Source organism: Chaetura pelagica, unplaced genomic scaffold (assembly GCF_000747805.2).
Source record: "Chaetura pelagica isolate M959 unplaced genomic scaffold, ChaPel_1.0 scaffold436, whole genome shotgun sequence".
NCBI lineage: Eukaryota > Metazoa > Chordata > Aves > Apodiformes > Apodidae > Chaetura > Chaetura pelagica.
Window position 1 is genome coordinate 918440 of NW_009953651.1, and position 27467 is coordinate 945906.

At 35.9% G+C, this 27467-nt stretch overlaps 1 protein-coding gene across 1 annotated transcript in view; it reads right to left on the reverse strand.

Annotated features, from left to right (window-relative positions):
- The window catches only part of PLCE1 (phospholipase C, epsilon 1), a 115876-nt gene that overhangs the window by 68753 nt on the left and 19656 nt on the right, over positions 1-27467 (reverse strand). Inside the window, exon 2 of the mRNA XM_010000037.1 lies at positions 8899-9187. Coding sequence (XP_009998339.1) covers positions 8899-9187 — 289 coding nt within the window. The remainder of the gene's footprint in view (positions 1-8898; positions 9188-27467) is intronic.

Genomic DNA, 27467 nt, shown 5'->3' on the forward strand with positions numbered 1-27467 from the left:
GAAAACCAGCATGCTTAGATTTCTGAGGAAGTCACATTAAATATGATAAGGACCACTATGGGGATACAGTGCAGAATTTTACAACTAATTTTAAGTATCAATTTTATTAACACTATCTTCCTATTAAAAATCACCCAAAATACATCAGAATACACATTTCTATTCAGTACAGGGTCCATATTGAAGAACTTTCCACTAATTATAAAAGAAAATATTTGAAAGTCTAAAGAAAAAAATGATAACATTTTTCATTCTATGAAGAAAAATGGACAGTGTCTCTTACAATGTAACAAAACAAATTGTCAGGTTATAAATAAAACATCATTATCCTATAAAAGCTGATTTGCTTCTAATTTGTTTCCTACAACAAAGGGAATCTTTAGAGATGACTCTTGAGGTATGAGGTCCTTGGGGTTTTTTTTGCCTCTGATTGACATGCTAACATAAACAAACCATGAAAGATCCATTCTACACTTTAAAAGTTCCCATGGACATAACTTTTACAAGGTCCATTCAAACAAATGTCCAGATGTTTAAAACAATAAACAACAATAAGCAGTTTAGGAATTAACTATCTGCACTTAGAATCCTATTTCTTTTTTCTGAAGACTAATTACTAAAAAATGGTAAGACTGATTTTAAAGCTAACACCTCTTTGCACAAACTCCTGACCTCTCAACCTCCATGCACAGACAGCATGTCCTTCATTCATTTCCTCACCTCAAAGCTCTGAAGAACCGCCAGACTCCTACGAATTTAAACCTTTCTTTCTGCTGGTGGAAACAACAGCCATAGACTACCAACAAAAATACTGCTGTAAGCAGAGACTCAGCTACATACATTAAAGGGTCATCAGTGTACCAAACTGCCAAATAATATCATAAGCACTAAAATCTATACAAAATCATCCCAAACTCAATTTTGTTTAATAATTTCTTAGGTCTATACACTAGTCAGGATATCTAGATTCATATAAATGTGTGTCTTCCCGTACCATGACACCTGTTCTGTACAAAGCAGCAATTTTACAGATTTTTTTTTTTAAATTATTTTTTTAATAGATTAGTTACCTTAGTTAACTTCTACATACAGCCTGGATCAATTATGTACCTACTCACTTTGCAGTAATCTACCCTACTGCACTCAGAAAGAGGATGGTAAGAATAAGACAAGAAATGCTGGCGGAGCTTAATTCTTTGTAGGCATGTATTAAACACATGGGATTGAAAAAAGTTTTTATAAACTAAAGTTGGCGTGCATCCTCCTTAAGTCCTTTTCTTGCCCTTGCTGTGATCAACCTGGCTGCAACTGGGTCTCACTAGATGGTCATAGATCTGGGAGGTTGCAGTGACTTGCCAGTTTATGGGGAGAACCATTGTAGCCAGTTCCAGACTGTCCCACGTGTCCTTTGGCTACAGCTGTCCTCCCAAATCTTTTGTGTCCTTTCTGCCATCTCAGCCTTGATCTGTGTGTTCTGCCATGTCACTCTTAATTCTGCACCTGACCAGGTGACCTGCATTTGTTCCTGGTCTTCCTGACCTAGGTACTGGAGCCAACCAAGTAGCATGGCACTGACTCACACCCTTGACTCAGGCCACATTATCTATCTACTTACAGTGATGTATCTCCTGGATTTAATTTCCTCTCTTACACTGCATTGCCTGACCCATCTTCTTACCTTAGATTCTCAGTCTGAGACATGTTTCATCTTTCCAGGTCTTAATCTCAGCTCATTTGGCTCTATCCCTCACTCCAGCTGTCTTAAACTTTGTGTCCAAACACACTGACTACCTAAAACATGCTAGCCTTCCTAAATCTATGTGTATTAAAGCTTGTTATCACCCATGACTGACATATAGCTGTCAGACAACTTTCTCAGCTTCAGGAATCCAGGAATTTCCCCCATACTGTAACAATAAGCCTTGTGCGAGGATACAAGAAACAGCAGTGTGAAAAGACTGAGACTTAGGTAATTTTTGCTGCCCAATCTTTGCTTATGGCAAAGTCTGATTACAGAATAAATGTAACCTCTGAATGCTGAGGGATGAATGAAGTAGTTTTCTTAAGATCAACATAGTCTGCCTTGCTGTTCGAGATAAATCAGTTTTATTCTGTTCTTGCTGTTGTCTACTTAACAAGTATGAGCTTTTTGTGACCAAGGATACAGTCTGATTTATATCACTTAAGAAAGTGGCATGAGAACTGAATGGCTTTAGAAGATGCTGAAGTGAAGAGAATACTGACACAAAATGTCTGCAGTCTGCTCCATCCTCAGATGTCTCTTTTTACTACCCTTTTATTTTTCTTAGATTACAAAGCTACAGAAGTTATTCTTGTAAGGGGAATGCAGGAAGGGAGATAGGGAAGGAAGAGTTCAAGTTTCTTTCCAACAATGACTCTACATACAGGCATCAAATCACAAATGTTTTCACATGCTCTATTTCCTTAAGAATAAAAAAAAGACACAAACCTTTTTTTCACTTTCTGCAAAAAAAATGTCAGCACCCCATGAACTGTGACAATGACTGAATCCTCAAATACGATTCCAGTGAAAAGTTCTGGCCCATTCACAACTATGAACAAACTTGCTGTAACAATCAATTTATAAGAAACAGAACAGTCTGAGAAGCAGGATTTCCCTTCTATGAGAAGAAACCTGGTTTCCATCTAGATCCTATTGAAAAGCATTCTCAAAACTTCTCCCTAACCAGAAATTCTGAGTAACAAGCAGAGGTGCCAAAACAGTGCAGTTGAAAGGTCTTCAGTAGTTGTACATATCCTCTGTATTAATAAAGATGCTGACGAGGATGAGAATGTCACTGACCAGCTGTGGGAACGCCAGGAATCTGCGGTTCCCGGGAGTCTACTCTCAGCCTGTCCCTGTGCTACCGGGACCAGAGTCGCAGCTCCTCAGTCGAAAGCCTGGCAGCTCTGTGAGCCATCTGAGAGCAGAGCTTGCAGGCTCACTGTTCCAGACCCAAGAGACAAGCCTCCTACAGAGCAGGCCCTATATGAGTTTCTGAAGAATCTTAGTCCCAGATCCATGTGGCTAGGAATTCTGGTTTCGAAGGTCTGGTACATATAGAAGCCTTCTCTGCAACTAACAACACTGGTAGCTGATCTGCCCACAAGAACAACCTAGCCCTGGGGACTCAGAGCATTTAGGGTCCTTAGATACTGAAGAAAACTTTAAACAGTATTTCTGGAGTTGGACTATCTGTGACTGTAAGGTTCATTGCTCAGGTCACTAAATAACTGCTGAAGGACTGAACGCGAAGAAATCACAGTATGCTTAGTGCTAGGGAGACATAAAACAAGAAGCCTATTTCAGCATTAGCGATTCTGTGTTTGCAGGATCCCCCTAGTTCCAGGGCAGATATTACATAAAATCCCTAATTACAGAGCATATAAATATTTTAAGAAGTTTTACTTTTAAATCATGAGGGACACTCTCCATTAAAGTAATGGGATCCTCTTTAAACAGATTATGCAAGAGAGTGTTGAACTTTACCTCCAGGAATTGCAAACATTTTGAAAGAATAGTAGACTGTTGTCTGTTGTAGAATTGCTCCTCCAAACGTAAATCAAACAGTCCTTGAGATCTTTTCAGGACTGGTTGATATAGATTGAAATTAAGAAACAAATTCACTTCCACTTTCGAAGCTTTTTAAGAACTTTCTTGAAAATAATTCCAAGTGTAGTAATAATCACTCTAGAGCTGACAACCATCTACACTGTATCCACGGCTTCACATCTGTACTGAAGCTTAAATTGTAGCCAAGCTCATGGTTTTACTTGGCAGAAGATACACATGATCTTAACATGAACCTTGAAGTCTCTAGCAAAAGACTAGATATACTGCAACACAATCTGTGCGTGAGCTGCACCTTAGAGCAATTCAGAAATTGTGAGGTGTGTAATTCAGTAAGTTTACCCACTCTGTGCCCCCTGTGAATCAGCTTTCTCCTGCTTTCAGACTTAAGCTACTGGTCTGAGCTGTAACTTTCTAGATGGCTTGTGACTTTCTTACCAGAACAATTTCATTCTCCCTCATACTAAAGCACTAGTGATGAGCACAGCCCAGCCACATGACCATTAAACTATATTCTACAGTTTACAGTTAGGCATTTACTGTGACTACATTGAGCCTATAAATGAGCTCCATAATAAACCACTAAAGGTTAGCTAACTTGTTTATAATAATTATTTTTACAAATAGAATAAAACCCCTAACTTTCAAGTTCAGATGAAAACTTTTTCTCAAGAGAGCTATCACCAATGTGTAAGTAGATTACTCAACTTTTCCTTTCAGTACAGTCACACACTTGTTAGTTTCTGCTTCCTCCAGCATGTAATGTTTCTGTGACAGCACAAGAAAACAACTACCAAAAGAACATGGTGAGTACACAATATTCCTCAATCCTGAAAAAAAAGGTTTGACCAAGCTGCTTCCTAATTTGGAACAGAAAGAACCATACTTATTAAAAGAAAAAAAAAAGTCTTGAAATTCAGGAAACTACAATTTTTGTTTACTTGCAAGATAACCAATTTAAACTAAATCTTGCTTCATATACATTATTAAAAGATCTTCTTCTTCAAATCATTTATCACTGCTAATTTTAGAGTCATTGTCTACCACTGCAGGTGATAACATGCAATATAGCAAGTCTGCAATAGCACTTTTATGTAGTGCATCTTTACAAGGTAAAGATGTGTTAAATGGAATCCAACACAAAAATGTTTTAACATAATTGCTTCATAATGAATCACCACTTGATTCAGCTATTATTTATAATGATTTTACATATTACAACATTTATAGGACACAAAGGATGTTTGAGTTCACCTTTCTGAATGGTAGAACAGTAACTAGACAGTTCAACAATTATTTTGTTCATGTAACATTGCAAATTAATTTTTAAGATATTTTAAAATAAATGTATGCAGTATTTATTTTTTTTATAACGCATTCTAGTTCCACTTATGTCAGCGTTAGGTATTCACAGAATCACAGAATCATCAGAGTTGGAAGGGACTTCTAGAGATTATCTAGTTCACATTTTCATTTACTAGTGATTTCTTTTCTTTAGTTCAAGTAATCAATGTAATTGCTGCCTTTGGGCATGCCTACATCTATACTGTGAAGTATGGTGTAATGATGCTCAAACTACCACCATCTCAGCTAGTGCCATCATCAGAAAGGGACATACTTTGAGGAACTACTAACTGAGGCTGCCTATATTGTTTTCAAAACAAATACTACAGGGGATTTCCCTGCAGCATGAGAATACTCCAGTTCAGATCTGAGTCAGCAACAGGTCATGTCCCTTCACTGCACTACCCTGCACAAACCAGACATGAATATCTTCCTTTCTGAAAGAAACTAACATCTCATCAGTGCTCTCCTGTACTTCCATCAGGACCTTATGCTTGGAGCTTCAACTGAACTATTACATCTTCTTACATTGCAAATACTTTTTCAAGTACAACTTTAAAGGAAAAACTGTAAAATAGGTTCTAATACAAAAATTTTAAAATACACACATTAAATACAAAAACCTGAGAACCTATATTTGAGGTTTTTGTGGAAGCAAGCCACAAGTTTGAAAACCTGCCCTGTGACAACTAATGAAACACAGTAACAAGAAACACTTGCTATTCTTGATCAAAACAGCAGAAACAGAATCTGTTCTTCAACAGGCTGAGCAAAATGAAGTAACTCAACCTAAAAGGTCCATAGACAATATCATGATAAAACACATATAAAAATATAATGCTAATTTCCTGTGACTGATACTAATTCAGGGCAGTGTACAGCACTCAAATTACTACATGTGCAATCATAACTTCTGACTGTCAAAGCAAATATTTATTTTCATCTCCCTGGTCTCTCTGCAACATATGATACTCTCAACTTAAGACATACTGTGGTTCTGTCTAAGAAAGGCTGGTAGGGCCTGATGAAACACACAACAGTTTGAAATCTTTCTTAAGAATTACAAACCAAAAGTGCTGATGGAACTTTCACTCTTGTACCAGTTTTGGTTGGGTCCAAGTTTATTTTCTTCATAGTAGCTCACATGGTGCTATGTTTCAGGTTTGTGATCAAAACAGCGTTGGTAACACTGGGATGTTTTATTTATTTCTGGACAGCACTTATAGCATCAAGGCCTTTTCTGTTTCTCATGCTGCCCTGACAGCAAGTAGGATGAGGCTGCACAGAAGCTGTAAGGGGACAAAGACAGGACAGCTGAGCCCAACTGACCAAAGGTTATCTCATCTCATCTGACATTGTGCTGAGCAATAAAAGCTGACGGAAAGAGGAGGAAGGGAGTATGCTCGGAGTTACAGCATTAGTCGTCCCAAGCAGCCGTTATGCATGATGAAGCCCTGCTCTCCTGGAAAGGGCTAAACATCTGTCTGCCGATGGGAAGTAGTGAGTAACTTACTTATTTTGCTTTGCCTGCAACACATGGCTTTTGCTTTATTTATCAAACAACTAATCAAATTACACTTTTACCCTTCCAATTCTCTTGCCCATGCCACCGAGTAGCAGCCTGGTGCTTAGCTACCCACCAGGGTTAAACCACATCAGGATCAATATAGTCCCTTTTCAACACCTCCAAACAACTACTAAGTGAAATGTCCTGATGACATGCTGTATCCTGTGACAAATCCTCTCCACTGCATGAGACAACAGAGTTGTTGCCGATGTCACCTGAAAACTCTCAAGTTAAGATGAGATTAGCTTCTGGTTGAAGTTAAATACAGCTGAAAAAAAACCTTTTTATCAATCTAAATGGACAGGATGATTTTCTTTCTTAAAAGGTACACACCCATGAATGATAATCACAGCTCTGAATTCAGAATACTGTTGGGTTCCTTGTTAGCTCTAATATTAATCTCAGTTAACATCACAAAGTAACACTCTATAAATATTTGGTTACTGATACCTTTATAATTTCTCAAATATATTAAATAACCATGGCACACCTAAACATGAACCTGCCACATCCAGAAAACTTCAATATCATAAAGCTGCAGCACATCTGTTCTTCAACAGAGATCACTATGGTAAATCATATCTAGACCACTACAGTAAAAAAAATCTCTACTATCTTCACACGTTGCCTGTGGAATTGCAAATCAAGTTTGAGATCTTTGCTTTTTCTTTAAGGTGTCACTTGCTTGGGCTCAGAATACAAAAGCAGAAGCACACACCATACAATACAGGTACCACAGAGATCCCCACACTAGTGCAAAGTGTGCTGGTGCAGTGACTAGCTCAGGCACTATAAAAAGATACTGCCATATTAGCATGTCAGTGAGCCTGAGCTGATTACTGCTGCTGCTTCCAGCTGCAGAACTGAGTCAGAGACAGTTATCAGCTGGGCTTTTCAGACACTGCAGCATCATGCCCCATGGGAGGCCGACATCTGTACTCAGGGGACAGAGCATCCTTAGAGCCCTGGTCAGGTCTGGGGCATCAAAACCTTATGCTTTCTTCTCCTGGTCTCTAGGAAGAAGGTCCAAAACACTGCACCCCCAAGTACCTGACTCAGTTCTTCTAACTTCGCTTTCCAGAGATGTTGCAGAAATGTACATGTTTAATTTTATAAAGCACTCACCTCCCCAGAACAAATAAAACCCAAATAAAATAAACAGGAAAAACTCTACCAAAATAGGACACTGTGCTGTACATATCTCTGTCTCTCACAGACTATGAGAGTATGTGAAGCTTAGTAATGATTCAGTACTACTGAAATTCACTCAGAAGCCATAGTTTGCCATCTCTACCTGTTCCTCTTCTACAATTTTAGTGTCTCTTTCTGCCATGTGATTCACCTAAAGAGCAACTTACTAAAACTAGAAAGGGCCACTCTGTGGCATAAAGGTAAGACAACTGGATTTGAGCACAAACTATATCATTATTTGTCTGTAAAAATGAAGTCAGTATCTGCACTAGTTAAGGAAGTTTCTTCCTATTCCTGTAAAATTTTGGGCAACATGAAATATCCACATGCTTCAATTCCATAATTGTACAATTCAGATAGAAAATCCCTTTGTTAGAGTATATCAGATGATGATAAAATCCCAAATAATTAAGTACCTTAGAATTTTTCTAAACTTTAAGTAAAAATCAGTTTAAAATTTATTTTAAAATTTACTATTTATTATTTAAAATTTACTACTTAAATTTTACTGTTCGGTACAAAATCCTGTTTTAATGCACTAAATTTGCACCAATAATGCCTTTGTCCTATTTAACTCCAAACTAAATCACATAATGGTATTCTTATTGCATAAGAAGATCATCAGCTTGAAAAGTTAGTATGTACCATTCGTTCTCCAATAGGCATTTTCCACATAGACAATATCCATGTTACTTGAAATTATCCAATACTAGAAAGATGATGGATACAGAAGACAGACAATAAATCAGTAATTAATTGTATATACTTACCACACAGTGCTATGCTGACAGCTAGCTGCTTGACAACAATAATGGCTGAGTATATACTCCTTTCTCAAGTCCTGAACCAACTCAGCCCATGAGCAGGAGTGCTTAGTAAATGAGAAATATCATACAAAGGAACACCCTAACAACACCCTAGGTATTAACTTTGGATGCAGACAGCAATGTTTCTGAAAACATAGACACAAAAATCCTGGAAGTGTCTGTTTTGTAAGAAGAATTTTTTCAGTTTTGCATGCATTTTTACTTTCTTAAACTAACATAGCTAGTCATTATGACACAATGATTGCTAAGGAAAACCTCTGAAAACATGAAAACCTTTGTTAACTTTATATATACAAGAATATTATATAGTATTATGTATTTTGCAATAGACCCTATCTTTATGGTGGACAGCGTTCAAAAAATTAAGTCATCATTACCTTTAAGCATTGTTCTTCCAGTTGATCCTCCGAAGATATTTAAAAGACCGCTTCTTGCTCCTAATGATGTAGTTGCTTCTAGTAAAGCACCAGTTATATAGTTAGAGAGTGCAGTCCTCTGTGAAGTGGCACGATATTGAGAACCAGCACTGGTTACACATGGTCTTACACAAAATCCATGACATTTGCATATACAGTCTGTATCAAGCGTTGGGAGCTTTCTCAGAAGATGAGGAAAATAATCAAAAATATCTTCTGCTTCTTCCTCTTCTCTCACTGCATTGAAAACCTGTGAAGAATGGAAAAAATTTGCTTAAGATAATAAACTGAACATAAAAAAATTCCAAACTAGCATGACTTGTTGTGAAGTTCAACAGCTCCTGCAAGAAGGCACTGAATTAAAACACTGCATTTATGCATTACATCTGAAATATCTATGAATCTAAAACTGATTTGTGAGGATTTTGAGTTAGGTTCCTGAACAGGCTATTTAAATAAGATGTCATTCTGGCTTTCAATGTATGGTTAAAAGCATTCTAATGAAAACCAGTTTTAAGGATCACCATTAGAGAAAAAAATGCCACAACAATACATCTGGTCAACATTTAAAATAAAGAATATACACAACATTATTTATGAGACTACTAAATCTGTTGTATTTTGAGTAAAGGCTTACAGACACCAGTAGCAGAAAAACAGATCTACTCAGGGTTTGCACTTTTTCTTGCCGAGTCCGGCAGGCTTTTGCAAACAGAAATGGTTTTAATCACTGTGAGTAGTCTTTCAAAATGTTCTGTTGTCACGTTCATTGCATTACTTCCAGCCTATGCACAGGTCCTCTATCTAATATTGGTTTAGCACTCTCTTTCCAATATTTGTGCTAGCACACTAATGAACTTCAGTCTGTGTCTTAGCAACTAAGTAATGTTTGCTTATTTAAGACAGCCTAATGATCAAAGCAAGAATCTGGAAGAAATCTTTTCATTTAGTATACAAGGAGAGACTTGATTCGCTGCATTCTCGTATGCTGATTTACTGATCAACATTAATAATTTGTTTCAATAATCTGTGCTTTGTAATTACGAAGTGTAAACTACCAAACTAAAAATTAACATAGGGAAAGGTCCCTGTTATAACTGTTGCTAGTACAGGTGATAAGACAGCTTTCATGGGCTTGTTCCCTATCAGTCCTTAGGTGTGCACAAGATAAAAGCTGATGGCTTAATGACTGGGTTTTTTTGTGATTGATGGCCTATGTCTTGTTGTTGTCCTTCCCCACATAGAAGCAAAATACAGTTGTCCATCAGTGTGGCAGAAACAGCACAAAGGGCTACGACGCAAGCACGTGTGCTAGGTCAAATGGTAAGAAACTGTTTGCACAGTTTTTAGTTACATGTCAGAGGCACCAGAACCCTCATCACAGGACACATAGAAGCCCAGCCATGTAAACTTGAAGGGAAGCAGCTCCTGGCACAGGGACCAGCACACGACACTTCTACCCTAAGAGCTGCATCTACCCTGCCATGTAGGCAAGGAGATTCAAATGTCCTACTCCCACAAAGTATCTGACCCTCTACAAACAGAAGTTGTGAACAATGATGTAATTCTTTCATCTGGGTAAAGAAACTGAGAATAGCAGAAGCTTCAATTCAGCTACTAAATCCAAAATTTGGCAAATTGTTTACTTTGTGGGTTGTTTGGTTTTTTTTCCTATAAAACAGACAATCAAATAAAATGCAATGTTTATTAAGGTACATATTTCTTAGCTTTAATTTTTGTATTAACAACCTCTCAGGGAAAACAGTACAATTTTATTTTAAATATAATAATTTCTAAACTAGTAATGCAGCTATTTTTTTAAAAAGCACTGACATATTAATAACAAATGTAAAAAAAAAATTCACATTGACCGTGACTTTTATAATTCAATGTAATTGTAAATATGGCTTCTGAAATTCATTATACAGAGAAATGCTGCGGTATCTATTTTTTTTTCTCTAGCTGCAAATTTTCCAAAATTTACTTGGTCTAAGGCTTCTAGAAATATTAAGCCTTTACCTGAGCCTCTATCTTCTTTACTTTGGTATTCAACAGTTTGATGGACCCTTAGACTCTAAGAACACTGCTCATCTCTAACTTTATTCGGAACAAAAATGCACTCTTGGAGGGTGCATCATGTGGACAGGATATATGCAGATCTTTTCATCAGGTGACTGCAAGGAATAGTGGGATATGCTTCTGACACACCCCTCCAAAAGGTGTACTGTAAAATACTGAACGTGCCATATGCAAGACTCAGGAGTATGTCACACATAGTAGGTGTAATTAGTCTTTTTAGCTTGTTTAAAAAAATATTTAGTTAATGAAAATAAATTAATTTCTCAAAACTGCAGTTACCTTCCAAAATTGGGTTCTGCAACTTATAAAGGCATGTTCTGTTGTCTACACAACTAAAATTTCTTTCAGCTGCCAAAGCAAAGAAACTATTTGTTGACAGAAATAGGCGACAGTGCTTTGCTGGAGAGATTATACATAGAATAATGGTGTTAATCTCTTTTGTATAAAGTAGACTTCAGGGCAATAGCTGTCTCCAAAGACTCTGCACTTCATATAACATTTTCAAATACTGTTTGTTTTGATGTGTTAAAGCTCTGAATGTGTTACTTCTGCTGCACACAGATGAGGTTACGAAAAAACACAGACTTACAATATGTATTCTTATCAGACACTGAAAATCAGAATAGGAACATATCCCTCAGGTAACTGATAGGGAAAATCATGTTCCAGTGAGATTGCACCAAGCAACTAGGGAAACTTGATCTTGCCTGAGAGACAAAAAAGCTGATGACAAACCAGGCCTTACCATTCATCCTAGCAGATGTAATTATATTGATTGATATTGCTACCAAAGAATTATTACTGTAATTAAAAATGTACATGAACCGAAAAGCACTAAGCTGACAACTGTCAGAAAACAATGATTCACAGGGCTATATAATTCCTGATTCCCTCTTGCCTTCCATATCAAACTAAAGATTTAAAAGCCATCCACAGTTGGATGCTGCAGTACCTCACACACTGCACATCAAGCAGTAATTCACGAGAAACTGAGGACAGTGTTTGGATCTAAAAGCACTGCAATATTAAACATACTTCAACTTTTAAGCAGTGCAAAGTACTGATGCTTACAAGGAGTTTAGGGTGAACTTTCTTCTCTATACCTCTCTACTGAGCACACATCTACAAAGCAAAATGCATATGCAATTATAGTACCTCAAGATATACATTAGGCAATGCAAGCATAGATTTTAATACTTTTTTTTTCCCACAATATTTTTAAATTAGGAAATTGGCTGGAATAGTTAACTCCATATACTAATAAAAAAGTATTCCAATGAAAGCATACTGTGGCTTTGATAGATTTTTACTTGCTTATATTTTTAAAGAGAATTTAGCGGAAAGTAAAAAGAAAATAAAAAATATTTGCAACAAAAATTTTGCTGAATACAAAAGAAGAAAAACATGTCCTCCAATCCAAACTAAAATTAGCATTAAAGATTGAATTCAGGCAGAATTGCATGCTTGTAGCTTTACAACCAAATCCATATTTGGAAAACAAATGGAAACAAAATAGATTTTTCAACTCTTCGTAACATATGCAATAAATCATGAAAACTTTCCTTTAAAAAAACTCAGTTTTGCCTCTAGTAACTTAAAATGGTATCTTAAAGTTAACTTATTGATAACCTTCAGGCAATAAAACTTTCTTACACTGACAACAGACATATTTTGTTAAGACACTCTTTAAAAATAACTATAACAAGTAACTCATGCTAGCCTTCAAACTATTCTGCATTTTTCTCTCATTATCTTTTCTTCTTTTTAATCATGACTACAATTGTATCTCCTATTATGGCCTTTTCTCCACACAGGTTACTGTAGGTTTACTATGTAAAAGCTGCAGAAACCTTAGCTGTTCTTAGCCCTACAGTTTATGACAGATGCTCCTCCAAAATGAAGCTGGAGTTCACAGGTGCTGTTGTACAGGAATGATGAACTAGAAATCGCAGTTCATAAAAATAATTGTTCTGATTAAACATACATGATGTCTTCCTATTTACTATAATCTTCTATTTGTTTCTCTTTTCATATTTCTTTTGCCCAAGGTATTTATCTTCAGACCTGGGGAAATATCAGTTTGCCAAACATCTAGCAGCTGCTTGATGCATATGAAGAACAGAAATTGGAATTAAGAACAGACCAAGGATTCTCAGTATTAGGAAGCAAGCTTAATTTCTCTAACTTTACAATAATAATAATAATAATAAAGAATACAGATACCTAAAAAGTTCACTATAAAGAACAGCCACAAAAAATTATTTATTGTCACTATGCTATAAAAATAACAGAAAATAAAACCTAATGGGGTTTTAACAATTCACTGCATTGTTTCTGACCAGCATCTATCTACTAATTTTAAAAACTTCCATCAACGTTTCTGTCTAGGTGCACCGTGGCAAATATGATAATGGCTATTCTGGAAGCAACTGCAGTTTTGCGTATGGGGTCAAACTCCCATGAATCCTCTTCCAGCATCTCATAATCATTTTTTTTCTGGCTAACAAGCAACATTCCTCAAGTATTAACAACCACATTAAAATAAAATAAAGTGTTACCTATCATTATGTCCTTCCTCATACTCAACCATTTTTATGAAATGCACTTGAATTTTACCCTTCAGCTGTCTCTGCAAGACAACAAGTGCCCTGCAAAGCAGAACTGGTAGCAGTTTCAGAAATGGCACTTACCACCTAACATGCCCACAGCTTTACCAACAGAAGAACAACTGCCATCAGCTGAAGGAGCTTTTATGGGTCAGGTTTGCATTTGTGTTCAAGAAATGGCAGTAAAGTCATTTTGGCACAGTGTGACATGGTCTCCATCCACTACAGCATGTCAGGCTGACAAATAGCCTCAGGAGATCTGTATGCAGGTAATCTCAGAGCTCCAGTAGCAACTCATCAGCAAGAAAACTGGAGCTATAAACATATATTTGCAGTGTAATACATGCAATTGTGCAGAGATGGTTGAAAACATTGGGGGTTAATAGCATTCTCTGCATCTTAATTTGCTCATATCTGGGTCTCTCTATGTATTTGCACATGGTGCTTAAACAGTGACTTGACTGCTGAGATGCTAATTTTTGATAATGGAAAAATTCCTTAAAATATCCCTAGACTGCTGAAAAGATGTTTTATGTTTGAAAAAATTCCTAGAAAACTAGAGAATAGAGCCATGGTACAATCTGAAGTGTACCTCATAACATACTAGGAATACTGTTGTCTTGGGAGTGTTGGGGAAAAAACCTTGCTGGAAACACATATACACAGTAGTCAATGCCACTACAATTTTGCTCAGTACTTTGCAAAAGCACAGTGTACTATAGGGTGGTTCAAGCACGTTGGTGGTGTGGTTCACAACTATTGTCCAACTTTTGTCTGGGACACAATAAAAAGGAAAACCAGGAACTGCTCTGAAAACACAAGAAATGGGCTTACTGCAGCAGCAGACCAGCATGGAATCATCAGGAAAAACAAAAGGGAAGGGGTTTGAGTAGAATATCTGAGGTAGTTAGAACTTCAGTCTCACTGCATTGAGGATGCCTTGAATGTAGTCAACAGAGAGAAAAGGTAAAAGACAAATGAAAGGAAATACAGTAGCATAAAGTTAAGTTTTTTCTCTGCGTTCTGTGCATTTTTTTCAATGCATTTAACATGACTGTGATTTTTAAAAAGATCTCAGCTTGTATAATTTGCAATTGCAGGCATTGAATAAAAGCATACACCATATGTTATGCCCTCAATGTCCAGAAACCACCAGGCAGGGATCATGCCAAGATACAGTCCAGCCCATACTGTCACTTTCCCCTTTAAAATAGGAATAAATGTATTGAGTCAAAAGGAAGTTGTCCTCCTTGGCGTAGAGCAGCAGAGGACACACAGGAAAACAGATGAGTTTACCCCTGGTAACACAGGGAGCAGTATCAACGGCAGCTGGAAGGTTGCCAAAAGAGTGAACAAGCACAGATGTGCCCAAATATTAAAATTCATTAACCAATGTTCTGTGAGCTTTCCACAGCTTCAATTGCAATCACAGAATACGCATTACCTCACCAGCCAGTATTTCTTATTAATTGCATCCTGTTAAGGATGAGATCATTTCAAGGAGCAGAAACTGAATTTAATGAGGATGAAACAGTTGTGCAGAAGCAATCCTTAAACATAACTCAACATTCTTGAGAAATAGTATCAGCCATCCCCATTCAGTATTGGTATATGACAAATGTCTTTAGTAGGGAAATCTTTTCATTCATGATCATAAGAAAATGATGATACAGTTATAAAAAATACATTTCAGAGTTGGAACTACTTATGACCAGAAATTGCAACAGCAGACCTAAACTTCCAACAAGTCATTATCTTCTCTTCTGATTAAAGTCAGTTGCTATTACTTACCAGTTTTAAATTTCTGTAAGATAACAGTACTAGTTATTTTAAAAGCCATTAGCAAAGGAAAGGTGGACTTCACAGATTTGGAAAACATAAGAGTAGTATCATATAAACGGGCCACAGATCTATCACAGCGTCTCCACACAGGAAGTCCTGCTCTTAAAGAATCATCAGTTTACTGGAGAAGGAATAGTAAAGTAGTACTTGTTACTTCTCATATCAGGTAATATACTTTAAATAAAGGTAACTACTAAGAAAAATAATCTTTAAAAAGGGGCTGACAAAAGACATCAATCATCATTTGAAAAATTGTTCATAAGTACTTGAAGTTTCAACTTGATTAAGGAGAAAATGAAAAGATGACACCAAACACAAAGTAGGAGCTCTTCACATCACTTTTCAGCAATGTGAAACAATGCCCCTGCCAGTGTTGGAGATTTCTACTTCTTACCCAAAAAAGGCCAAAAATATCACTTTCTGGTCAGCTATTTATATTTCTATTGGCACAAAAGAACATGTGAAAAAATATTTTTCTTAATAGTTATTAATTATTGGATTACTAAGTTCTCTTGTTAACTTCTTCAGCTCAAATAATAATCTTATATTTTTCCAGTACTTCTCAAGATAATATATGCTAAGCTAAATTTCTGTTAACTGTTATATTCTTGTCAGTTTCTTGTGCAGCCAGTAATCTTTTTATTTTCTAAATGAGTGCTTATTTACTTTCTCCAAACTTTTATCAACAAATTCACTTAAGAACAATATGCTTAGTAACTAAATTTAATATACTCTATGAAAACTTCTGTGTTGTTTCAATTTTATTCTAAAAGTAACTAGCTTGTTCTCAGTGTAAGTATTCCAGCTGGTGGTCAGTCACTAATGGAGTTCCTCAGGGCTCAGTACTGGGACCACTTCTTTTTATCATCTTTATCAACAATCATGATGAGGAGATAGAATGCACCTTCAGAAAGTTTGCAGATGACATAAAGTTGGGACGGAGTGTTGATCTGCCTGAGGATAGGGAGGCTCTACAGAGACACTTGGAAAGACCGGACCAAGGTCAATTGTATGACATTCTACAAGGCCAAGTGCTGAGTCCTGCACTTGGGCCACAACAACCCCAGGCAATGCTACAGGCTTGGAGAAGAGCAGCTGCAGAGCTGTCCAGCAGAAAGGGACCTGGGGGTTCTGATTGATAAGTGGCTGAGTATGAGCCAGCAGTGTGCCCAGGTGGCCAAGAAGGCCAATGGCATCCTGGCCTGTATTAGAAATAGTGTGGCAAGCAGGACCAGGGAGGTGACCATCCCTCTGTACTCAGCATTGATGAGGCCACACCTCGAACACTGGGTCCAGTTTTGGGCACCTCAATACAAAAAAGATATTGAGGTGCTGGAGCATGGCCAACGGAGGGCAACAAAGCTGGTGAAAGTCCTTGAGAACAAGTCTTATGAGGAGTGGCTGAGGGAACTGGGGCTGTTTAGTCTGAAGAAAAGGAGGCTGAGGGGAGACCTCATTGTCCTCTACAACTACTTAAAAGGAGGTTGTAAAGAGGTAGGTGCTGGCCTCTTCTCACAAGAAACTAGTGATAGAACAAAAGGGAATGGCCTCAAGCTGCACAAGGGAAGATTTAAACTAGAGATTACGAAGAACTTTTTCACTGAAGGGGCTGTGAGACATGGAACAAAGAGAATGTAACAGGCATATTCAAGACAAGTGAATGTTGAGTACTCAACACAGAGGAAGTCAAAAGCCCCCTTCCCGTATCTTTTTTTTTCAACTATTATGCTATATGTGGAGCAACGAGTCTATATTTTCTCTAAGAAAAAAAATAAACAGAAAATCCCACACACATCAGACACAGGCAGAAATCTGTATGGTTTGCACCTTACTAACAACCATACTCTTCCCATTGGAGGAAAGGCTCCCACAGAACTCACACATTTAAAAATAACTGCATTCCCCACACACATGAGCTAATTATTTAAACAACTTTGAAAGATGGGCGTAGTCACATATTTCTGAACTACAAGTTGACAGTAATTTTGAGGGGTAACCCACAGTATAGAAAAAAATTTAAGAGATCTCCTTTCAATATGGCCACCTTAAGAACAAAACAGAAAACCCCAAAATCATGGTTATTGAAACCCTTAAACATTTAGCTTGTCATCCTCTTTCTACAATCTTACCTATTTGCCAAAGTCAGCTCTAACTACTTCTTCAAAACTCTGGCTTTACCTGTTCTTTTAAAATATTATTTTAATGCATATAATTACATAAGTGAATCAGAAAGGATACAGTCCATTTCATGCATATGTCTCCAACAGTAAAAGTCAAAAGATAAACAACGGTAGAAGTTAAAGCAATGGCTAATTCAGTTTTTGCACAGTGCAATATTGCATGCCTGTGACTAAAGGAATTAAAATTTCTTATGAAGTTCTCAAGCTCACAGTAAACGTGTCAAAGCTCAAGGACAAAGTACACATACTAAAAATTTATTTATACCATCGCTATTATTATTTGTATCAAATATTTATATTGGGATTTTATTGTACTATACATTATGGATTTATGTTTAAAAGCATATCTTCTCAAATCTATCAGGAACAGTCTTCAGTCAGAAACATAAATATTACAGAAACTTGAAGTGCAACAGAACCTTGCTGTATTTCTAAATACTTGCATTTATAACCAATTGCAATTGATATTGTTGTAAAAGATCAATAGGCATATTATTACAGCTATAAAATTTATGCACATGGCATATGGCTAAATAGAAGTGCAACTCGGAGCATTTTCCTTAGCATAGGAAACTTAGTTCTCATTTTCTAAATTTCTACATACTGAATCCAGGCCTATTTGCTTGCTTGTACTTCAACAGTTGGGGTCATGGTGTCACATGAATAATTATAAGATTATTTTGGAGAGTACTTAGAAGCCAGGAAATTCTCAGAGTATTCAAGACTGAATTGTCTAATAGACATTTAGGTCAGGCTACAGAACATGATTTCATGACACAAACTTTGTGCTATAAAGAGGCATTTTCCACTTTAAGTTCTTTTTTCATTACCTAGAAATAGAAGAGGCATTATTGCTTGCCCGAAGTAAGAACAGAATACCGATACTCTGAACTTCATTTTTTAATGAGACATTTAGGCTTAATTTAGTGATTAAAAGCATGTATTCATTTATCACTGCTCACAATGAACATGTAATAATAGACCTCAAAAAAAAAGAAAAAAAAAGAAAAAAAAAAGAGAAACAAAAGAAGAAAATGGCTATCTTGTAAATTTGTATCACTACATTAACACCTGCAATGTTGATAAATCCAGTAAGACTGAACTCAAAAAAAAAACAAAAAAAAAGAAAAAAAAAAGAGAAACAAAAGAAGAAAATGGCTATCTTGTAAATTTGTATCAGAAATGTTTTGGCTGAAACATGGTACAATGAAGCAATTTTACAATATTCATCCCTAGCCATCAGCTATAAGGACTGTGCTGTAGCTACAGAATGTATCTAAAGTTTAGGACAGTTTAAGATGAGAAAACAGCACAAACAGGTAATACACAATGCAGTGACCTAAAGAAATAATTTCCTCTTCTCCTTGTTTCCAGCTGGTGTGTTCAAATGCTACCTTAAGCTAAGTAAATGTCCTGCAGAACACAGTACATTTGATTTTCACATCATATAATTACTTTATGACACATTTTTGATGATGGATTCTTAATATACACTAATAGCCATATTTATATTATGAAAACTGTATACTAGAATAAAACTGTATTTACCAAAGTAATTGCTACTGGAAGCATTTTTGAGTTTCATCCAAATCTGCTAAAAAGATAAAATTATGATAAAAACTATGATTACATTAAAATTGATGAGTTTATTTTGCTGTCTCCAAATGGAACTTTGTAAGACAATTCCAAGGTCTAAACACAGGACGATGATTCAGTAGGTACATTTCTAGTTCAATTCTACTTGCCTGAAATGCAAAAAAATTGCTAATAATGTTCTGCAATTTTCCTAAGTTCTGTTCATCACAGTTAAGTTTTTAAAGTAAACATGCTTGTTTTAAGAGAGAGAGAATGAGAGTGAGTGAAAAGGAGAGATCAACCAAAGAAGGGAGTGGGAATGAGAGAGCATTAGCTCAGTAGTTAAACTACACTTTTTAATTTTTAATGAAGTAAATATGAGTCTGCAGGACCACAGTATATGTTCTCCTCTCTTTTCCCATTGGAGTGGAATGTCACTTGAGGCTTGACTTTCAGAATTTAAGGCATCTGGCTTAAGACCAGAAGAAAAAATATATTTTAAATTAACTTTCCTCTGGGGATTGTTACAGACCCAGGGACTACAGTTTAGTCATCCATGAGATTTATTTTGCTTTAGCATTAGCTTCAACTAAGCTTTGTATATACAACAGCTTCCTTACCAAAATTCATAGCCACTCTGCTCAGTGCAACCATTTTTACAAATTGCAATTATATTACACTGAATTACATGCGTAAGTGAACTATGAATATGCTTAACCTCTCAAAATAAAGGATAAAACTTAACTCTCTTTCATAACATAACACCAGTTTTGAAATAACGTTGACTCGCTTATCTATAATTACACATGACCCATTTAGGATTTTTCAGCTTTTTCAAAAGTTTCATCTTAGTGAAAAATTCAATAGTGCCCTTCAATAGCTTTGGGAGAGTCAAGTACAGATTTGTTTTGAAATAAATGCACCAAGTTTCTGCATACATAAAAAAAAGTATTCATATACTTGAGGGAGGAAGATTTGTAATGGACATTTGTTAACTCCCAAGCAAAATGGTTTTGTTCTCTTGTTTTAAATAATTATCATAAACCAAAAACCTTGAAAGCACTGCATGTTTCCATGAAACTCTAGTAGCAGCATAACATTTTACTCAAGTCTCAAATACCTTAAACTTGACAAGTATACTGCTAAGAACTTTAGAGGGCATTTTTGTCACAGTAGCATAATTCTGAGAAAAAGCAGGAGCCCTTTTTTGTTCAAATAGTACTATGATAAGAACTTGAGGCGGCATCAGGGACAAAAACCGGAAAATAAGTACTTTATAAAGGTTATAGAGATCTAATGGATCTTTATGGTGGTACAGAATAAACAAGTAGAGATAATTTCCAGACCCTTATTTTCTCAGTAGCATATCAAGGACAATCTATTCCCATGGAAAGCAAAGTTTACATATGCTTTTAATAACAGAGGTCTCATCAAACCCCAAATCTATGGAAAATATGCTAAGCTGTCATCATATCTGCATAAAAAAGGGCTAAGTTGCAGTGAAAAAAGAGAATTCCATCTGATACATGTACTTGTGAAATCTATTTTGAAAATGAGTCTTTACGTCCCACAAGTTACTCTACAAATTGTGCTAATACATTCTTCTACAATTAAACCTGCCTATGAAGATTTCTCTATCAAAGACCACAACAAAGCAGAAAATGAAGCAATACTGAAAGTTTAGCTGCTTATCAGAAATTTAAAAAGGCAACTTTGGGCACTTTTTAAATATTATTAAAATAACTGATACAAAAATGACACTTCTTAAAGAGACAAAGCCTCTCTCAAAATTAATAGAGAAGTAAGAACGAGTAAAGACATTATTCCAGAAACTAAGCTGGTTTTGATAACTCTGCACCTTCCATATAAATTTGACAAATGTGTGACTGTAATTTAACATTTTAGTCAAGTTACTCTTTTATCTCCTGACTGGCTACCTGGCCTTACTTTTCTGGACTTACTAATACAAAAGGGAAAGCCCATATTCACATACATGCTACTTGCCAATACTCTCATTTAATAATATATTATATCTGTATACCCCACAGCTCACCTTTTTTATCACTGTGCACACACTTCAAAACAGGTATTTATCTTCCTATGCATTTATTCAGCTCCTTAGAAAATTAGTCCTACAGCCTTATGCTGCCAGACATTACCACGGCATACATGGTTTTTTACACTATTCAAAATGTATTAGCCTTCAGTTAACTTTCGTCACTTCATAGCAGCATAAAATAAAAAAGTGGATATGTAGGCCCTTTATTGAAGATCCCAGAGCTTTGTCATAATGTTCCCAGCCTATCTGCTTTTAACAGAGTAAAGATACAACACAAAACTAGAAAAGCAGAGGTAAAACCCCCTCCCATTATATAACTGAAAATAAGACAAGCTGCCACAGAGATACAGAACCTGCTCATTAGGCATAACCATCACAACTACTTCTTAATAATCATCAGAGCTTACACACGAAAAAAACCCACAATTACATTACTTTAACAAGTATGTACTTGGATTCTTCATTAACGAAGCTACACAATAAATTGCTTGGACCACGTTAAAAGCACTGTTCATAGTTTAAATTCCTGAAACATAGTACTTTACTGGTAAACTAGTCTAGTACACTCAAGCATCATGAAATTTCCAAAATTGTTTTTACTGTTTAGAAGTACAACATATGCTTCAGAAAAAGAAGCAATTCTCTTGCTGTCAACACTAGAGTGCAGTGAGCTGACTGTAATTTTAGTTTCACATGCATATTATGGGAGAGTAAGACAAAACAATATTTTAAGTATTTATAAAAGCACACAAAATAATTAAATGTCATCCTGATTATATTTCTACTTAACATTTTTCTACTGATTACACTGGGGAAAGTGATAGATACAGAATTTGCTTTTATTTATATTCTTACTGAATATTCAAAAAACCAAATCCTATCTATTCACTTTAAGATTTCGGTACACTTCAATAAAAAATAGCAAGCTTTTTCTATAGATCTTTGCTGTACATGTGATATTTCTTATCAATTCACAGTAACAGTGAGGTATTCCTTGGAAGTTTTATTGCCAACTTCATTAGTTGTGTCTAAGTATTTTAACAAAACAACAAAGTAAAAGAAGTTAGACTTAGAACCCAGTACTAAGCAAAGAAGTAGACAGTCCACCCAAGTTTTGTAACTGAAATACTAAAATTCTGTAAGTGGCTTAGCAAACAATTAAACACAGTAAGTTAGTAAACATTCACATGCAGTATGCTTAATTTAAATAAAAAGAAACAAGACAGAATTTTAGATATTACTAATTGTTTAACTCTCCAGGGTAAGTACTGACTGAAAAATAAGCATGTTCCAGTAAAGAAACAGCCTGCTTAATATACCAAGAATGTATTTTTCTGCAGCACTACATTCTTCTTTCTGAAGAAGTAAAACCTTCCTGTTATTCCTGTAGTAAGAAAAGCTTTTCTACATTTTATATTACATTAACCATACCTTTTCTGCTTGAGGTTCACCATATCCATCTCATATCAGCTGGTAGGAAAAATGACAAAACTGTACAGAAACTGGAACAAGCAGAAACAAGCAGATATTGCAAGTTAGCTTTCAGCTGTACACGATGACAGTCTGTTCTCTACAGAGGCTGCCTAAGAGCCTGTAGAGAAAAGAAGTGCATTGCCAAATCTTAATCCCATCGCTGCATTTCACATAGTGCTGCCTCACCTCTGCAGCTCCTACAAGTCTACTTTTCCAACAGTCAGTGGAAATCTGCTCATTGTAAAAACTCCATAAGGGTTTTAGTTTAAACAACACGTACAGAGATAATAAAATCTGAAATACTTAATATTTAATTCTGCTGACATACTTAAGTTCGTGTTTATACTAGTACAAATGAAATGATGCCATGCTAAATTTATCTGAAAGTACTGCCTTGGACTCTTGGTATTGTATGAATTCACAGACAAAATATTTTACAGTTAGCAATGAAGTAATTTCTAAAATGTAGTTATAAATACAGAAAATTATGTCACTGGCATGATGTAAACTTATTGTAAGTAAAATAATTCCTCTCACGTTAGATTTCTCAACTCTAAGCTACTAATACAATTACATTATTGCAGAAAATATACAGGAGAAAAAAACTGAACCAAATTATACAGACACAAAAAATTATTTCTCATTACTGTCCTCTTGAAACAGTTTGCAGTCACACTGCTGAGGTTGCCTGCACACTACTCTGCTGTAATGCTGCAATGTCCTTTTCTATTGACCCACTCTATTTCTTCACAAGGGGGCACAATTTAGAAAGAAAAGGCCTGTTCCACAACTGATTTTTACAAACCTAAAAATTCCCAGGGTGACTGTATGCTACTTTACAGGGTTGCAAAGGAACACAAAGTAGATAAAAGACAATTTTTCCTAATGCAGGATCTGAAATAAGCAGCATTTTCTTTGAAAGAATAGATGAAGACGCTATCACGGAAGTACTAGAATACAGTGGGTATTCTATGGCTTCATGGCCTTACACTGCTAAGGAAGACTCGTTAAAATGGGTCACACTTCAAATAAACTTGAATAAATCCATATCTGGTAACCTGGGCAACTTTATCTCAGAAGCAGGCCTTGTTACTATTTAGTTTACCCTCAAATACTGCTCTTGTATAACTTCATCTGTGGGCAAACACGGATTGAAAAGCAATGATAGGCGAGAATAACAAGTCACAGAAGACATAAAAAAAGAAATGTGTGATAAAGGTAAAGATGATAAAAGTAGAAGCAGGAAAGCCACTGAGCAGCAGAAACTGCAGCAACCATGACTGTTGAGTGTCTTCTGAAAACATATTTTAAATAACATGACTCACCTTTTGCTGTCTTTAAAATACCTTCCCTTACAGTTATGGAAAAACTTAACTCAGAAAAAAAACCACAACTACTAAAAGGTATGCTACAGTTGCATGCTAGAGTGTTGGGAAAGTAACACACAAAACATCCAACTATCAGTAAAACCTGATAGCTTCCTTCAGCATTTTCTTATAATAACTAAAATGTGGCAACAAATACAGAAAAAGGGTACATGGCAGAGACCATTGTTCATGATTACTCCTAACCACAGAAAACATACAAATATTAAACCAAATGTTTTAATATTACTGTACTAATAATAGTACTTATCAGGACTAACATCATTAATTATAACATGATCTAGCAGCTAAAGCAAGAATAGCAGGATATAGCCGAGTTCTATTAAAAAAAAAAAAAAAAAAAAAGAATAGCAAAAATTCACACAACTTTGCCATTAAATCATCCAAAGATTAGAACATTACAGCCATTTTAAGTACTACAGGCTCTGGTATTACAGTACAGCTTTCTCACTCTTTCAGAACTGAAGGAAAGACAATTTCACAAGCATGTTTTTGTCGAATAAGACCTTCTGGAATACACTGTATAAATTTTTTTACAGAACCTTTACTAAAAATAATGAAGTATCATAAAACAACTACCTGTGGAAAACTGTGATTAAGAAAAAAATAGTTTGTTTATCTCTAATCACTAATTTTTTGCTATTGCCTTAACACTGTAACACCTGTTTTTGTACCCAACATTCCTTAATACAAATTTGTGGTTTACTTCCTCAAGTGCTGGAAGCCACAAGAAATTTCCTACCTGTTACTGTCAGCGAAAATGTATTTTTGCTTGACAAGACATGACTATGGGATATTCTAAAATTTGGCTCTTTTTTCCTTTAAGAATTTGTGTCAAGAAGACAATGCTTTTTCATTATACCAATACTGACAGAAGTCTCAATGTGGAATTCCCAGGCATGAAAAGACAGGGTAAACACCTCTTCTACATACATCAATTTCATTACGCTATTTGGAAACAGAAATTGATCTAAGCTATTTGAGCAAACGTAAGATAGGAAGGAGAATCCGTGTAGGCAATCAGTGAAAGGGATAGCTATAGTCTCTTTTGTGCCTCTTCATGCCCAATAATGAGTGTGTTTCTATGTAGAATGACAATGCAATTCGTACATACGTATTGTTTTCCAGCTACTCTTTAACTCTGTTGAAGAACATCTGTCAAAACTGAGAATCTTTGATAGAGACAAAAACATGTTGAATAGACTTCTAACTACACTGAAGTTTGTAGCACAGATCAAATAAATCCTCTATGATTAAATATGTATTGCAACTACAAGTTACAAAAGACAGCTATTCTTCCTTACCTGGCCTGCTAAATGTTTTACTGGAAACAGAGAGAAACATATACAGATGTTCTACCTGATAATATTTAGAAAATGTCCATCTTACATGACAAACTGGTTACTTCATTTCATTCAAATGGCTCTCTTCACAGCAGGTAGCCCCACTTTTACATGGGAGATACTAATGGTAAGATGCCCATCTTGACTATAATCATTCCAGTCCCAGTGCAAGCTTCTATTTCCACTGCCAAGCAGAGGAACAGCAACCATTCTGAATTAAGCAAAGCAGGGAGTATAATAAAGTTTGGAAAAGTAGTTTTAATTGCTTTGCTTAACTACAAGAGAATTTACTCCAAGATAAATTTGAAGTTTGTTGGCAAGGACCTGTGAGCATTTAGTTCATAAAGTATTGACATTTTCAAGTCTCTGGGCACTGTAAAGGACACATTAATGGTTTGCTAGCAAAATGGTTTTGAAAAAAAGGTAACTCATAGGAATCACAACAGAAATAAAAAAACAAAGTCTTAAAAATATGCAATGGATTTAGATAAGCAGTTCTAGAATTTGTAGCTTTACCTATATATTATATGCTGCTAAGGTTCACATTCTTTCATAGCTACTACCCTACAATCACTGCAAAAGTGTTCTTTGAAAATTTAGAACAAAGCATCTGGACAAGACAACTTGAACTGAAAAATCCTAACCTTTTGGTTTCCATAATAAATTCTTCATTCTAAGGGCCTATGATCACGTCATTATCTAAACAGTGTGAACCCTGATATCATCAAGTACAGAAACTGCTTTACCCTTTTAAGCTTCTTTACTGTGCAGCATGATCCACTATGCAAAGAAATACTTCAAGACAGCCAATCTATTCTTGGCAGTCTCAACAAAACAAAAATCTAAGAGATTTTTTCAAATACAATCTTAAGTGCACTTCTGGCAGATAAACAATGAAATTCTCTTTCCTCTTTGGGGACTTAGGGTTTGTACAGATGACCAAAACACTATCTAAATGCCACATATAGTTTCATAATGTTCTGTATCAGTTCTATTTAAGAACATTATGTCCCTGTGGTCCTAAATATATACTCTTTTCTCCACAAAAAGGCTTGTCCAACTAACTAAATTCACAGCACCCTGAAGTGCCTTCCTACACAAAAAAAAAGGAAAGACTTGGAGAATGAGGCTGACAAGTTTACAGCCATTTCAGTTTTAAGGCCTAAGCTGTTTCTAAGATCTCATCAGGAACTCCAAGTATCCTATGCAGGACACAAGTAAGTGTTGACATGCCTAAACTAGTCAGGAGTCAGGTACCAACAAGACAACCTTGCTCTTTGTCTTACCATGGAGTTAGAAAACCAAATGCTTTTCTGGCCAAATACGCTCTTCATGTATTTTTCAGTTTCATGACATATGGACCTAATAGCATAAGATTTACAAGAAATTCCAATCCTCTGCACAGTCCAACAGATCAACAATGTTGTTCCCTCCAACCCACATCAACAGCTTTTTTCTTATTTATTGTTCTTCCAGTCCAAGGAAGAAAAGCAATGTTTTCTCAATGTCAAGGAATTTTAGGTAAACAAACTACTGCAAAATGCCTGAGGAATGACACTTTTGAGATGATTGTGCCAGCACATGAGGCACAAATGGTGCAACCTGCTTTAGCAGATGACATTCCCCCCAGCTGCAGGATTTTCTTGAAATAAAGGTGAAGTTGCATTATTACTCAGCTTTGTTCTTCTTCCAAAGAGAACATACAACTTCTGCAAAAGCCTGACTATATGACCTCTTAATTAAGAGCTTGTCAATTCTAAATAGCTTTAATTTCACAGTGACCTTCTTTGACACAGCAATGAGCAGAAAAATTGTGCTATAGCATGGAAACAACTCTGTATTTCCTACAAATCATTAAACACATATCTCATTAGCTTTCTACTTCTCTGTATGAATGGAACTGGAAAGTGCACATTTCTGCATTTCTGCCAGGAATGGTACAGGATAGAGCCTAGGAGGAGAGAGAGAGAAAAAAAAAAAAAAAAAAA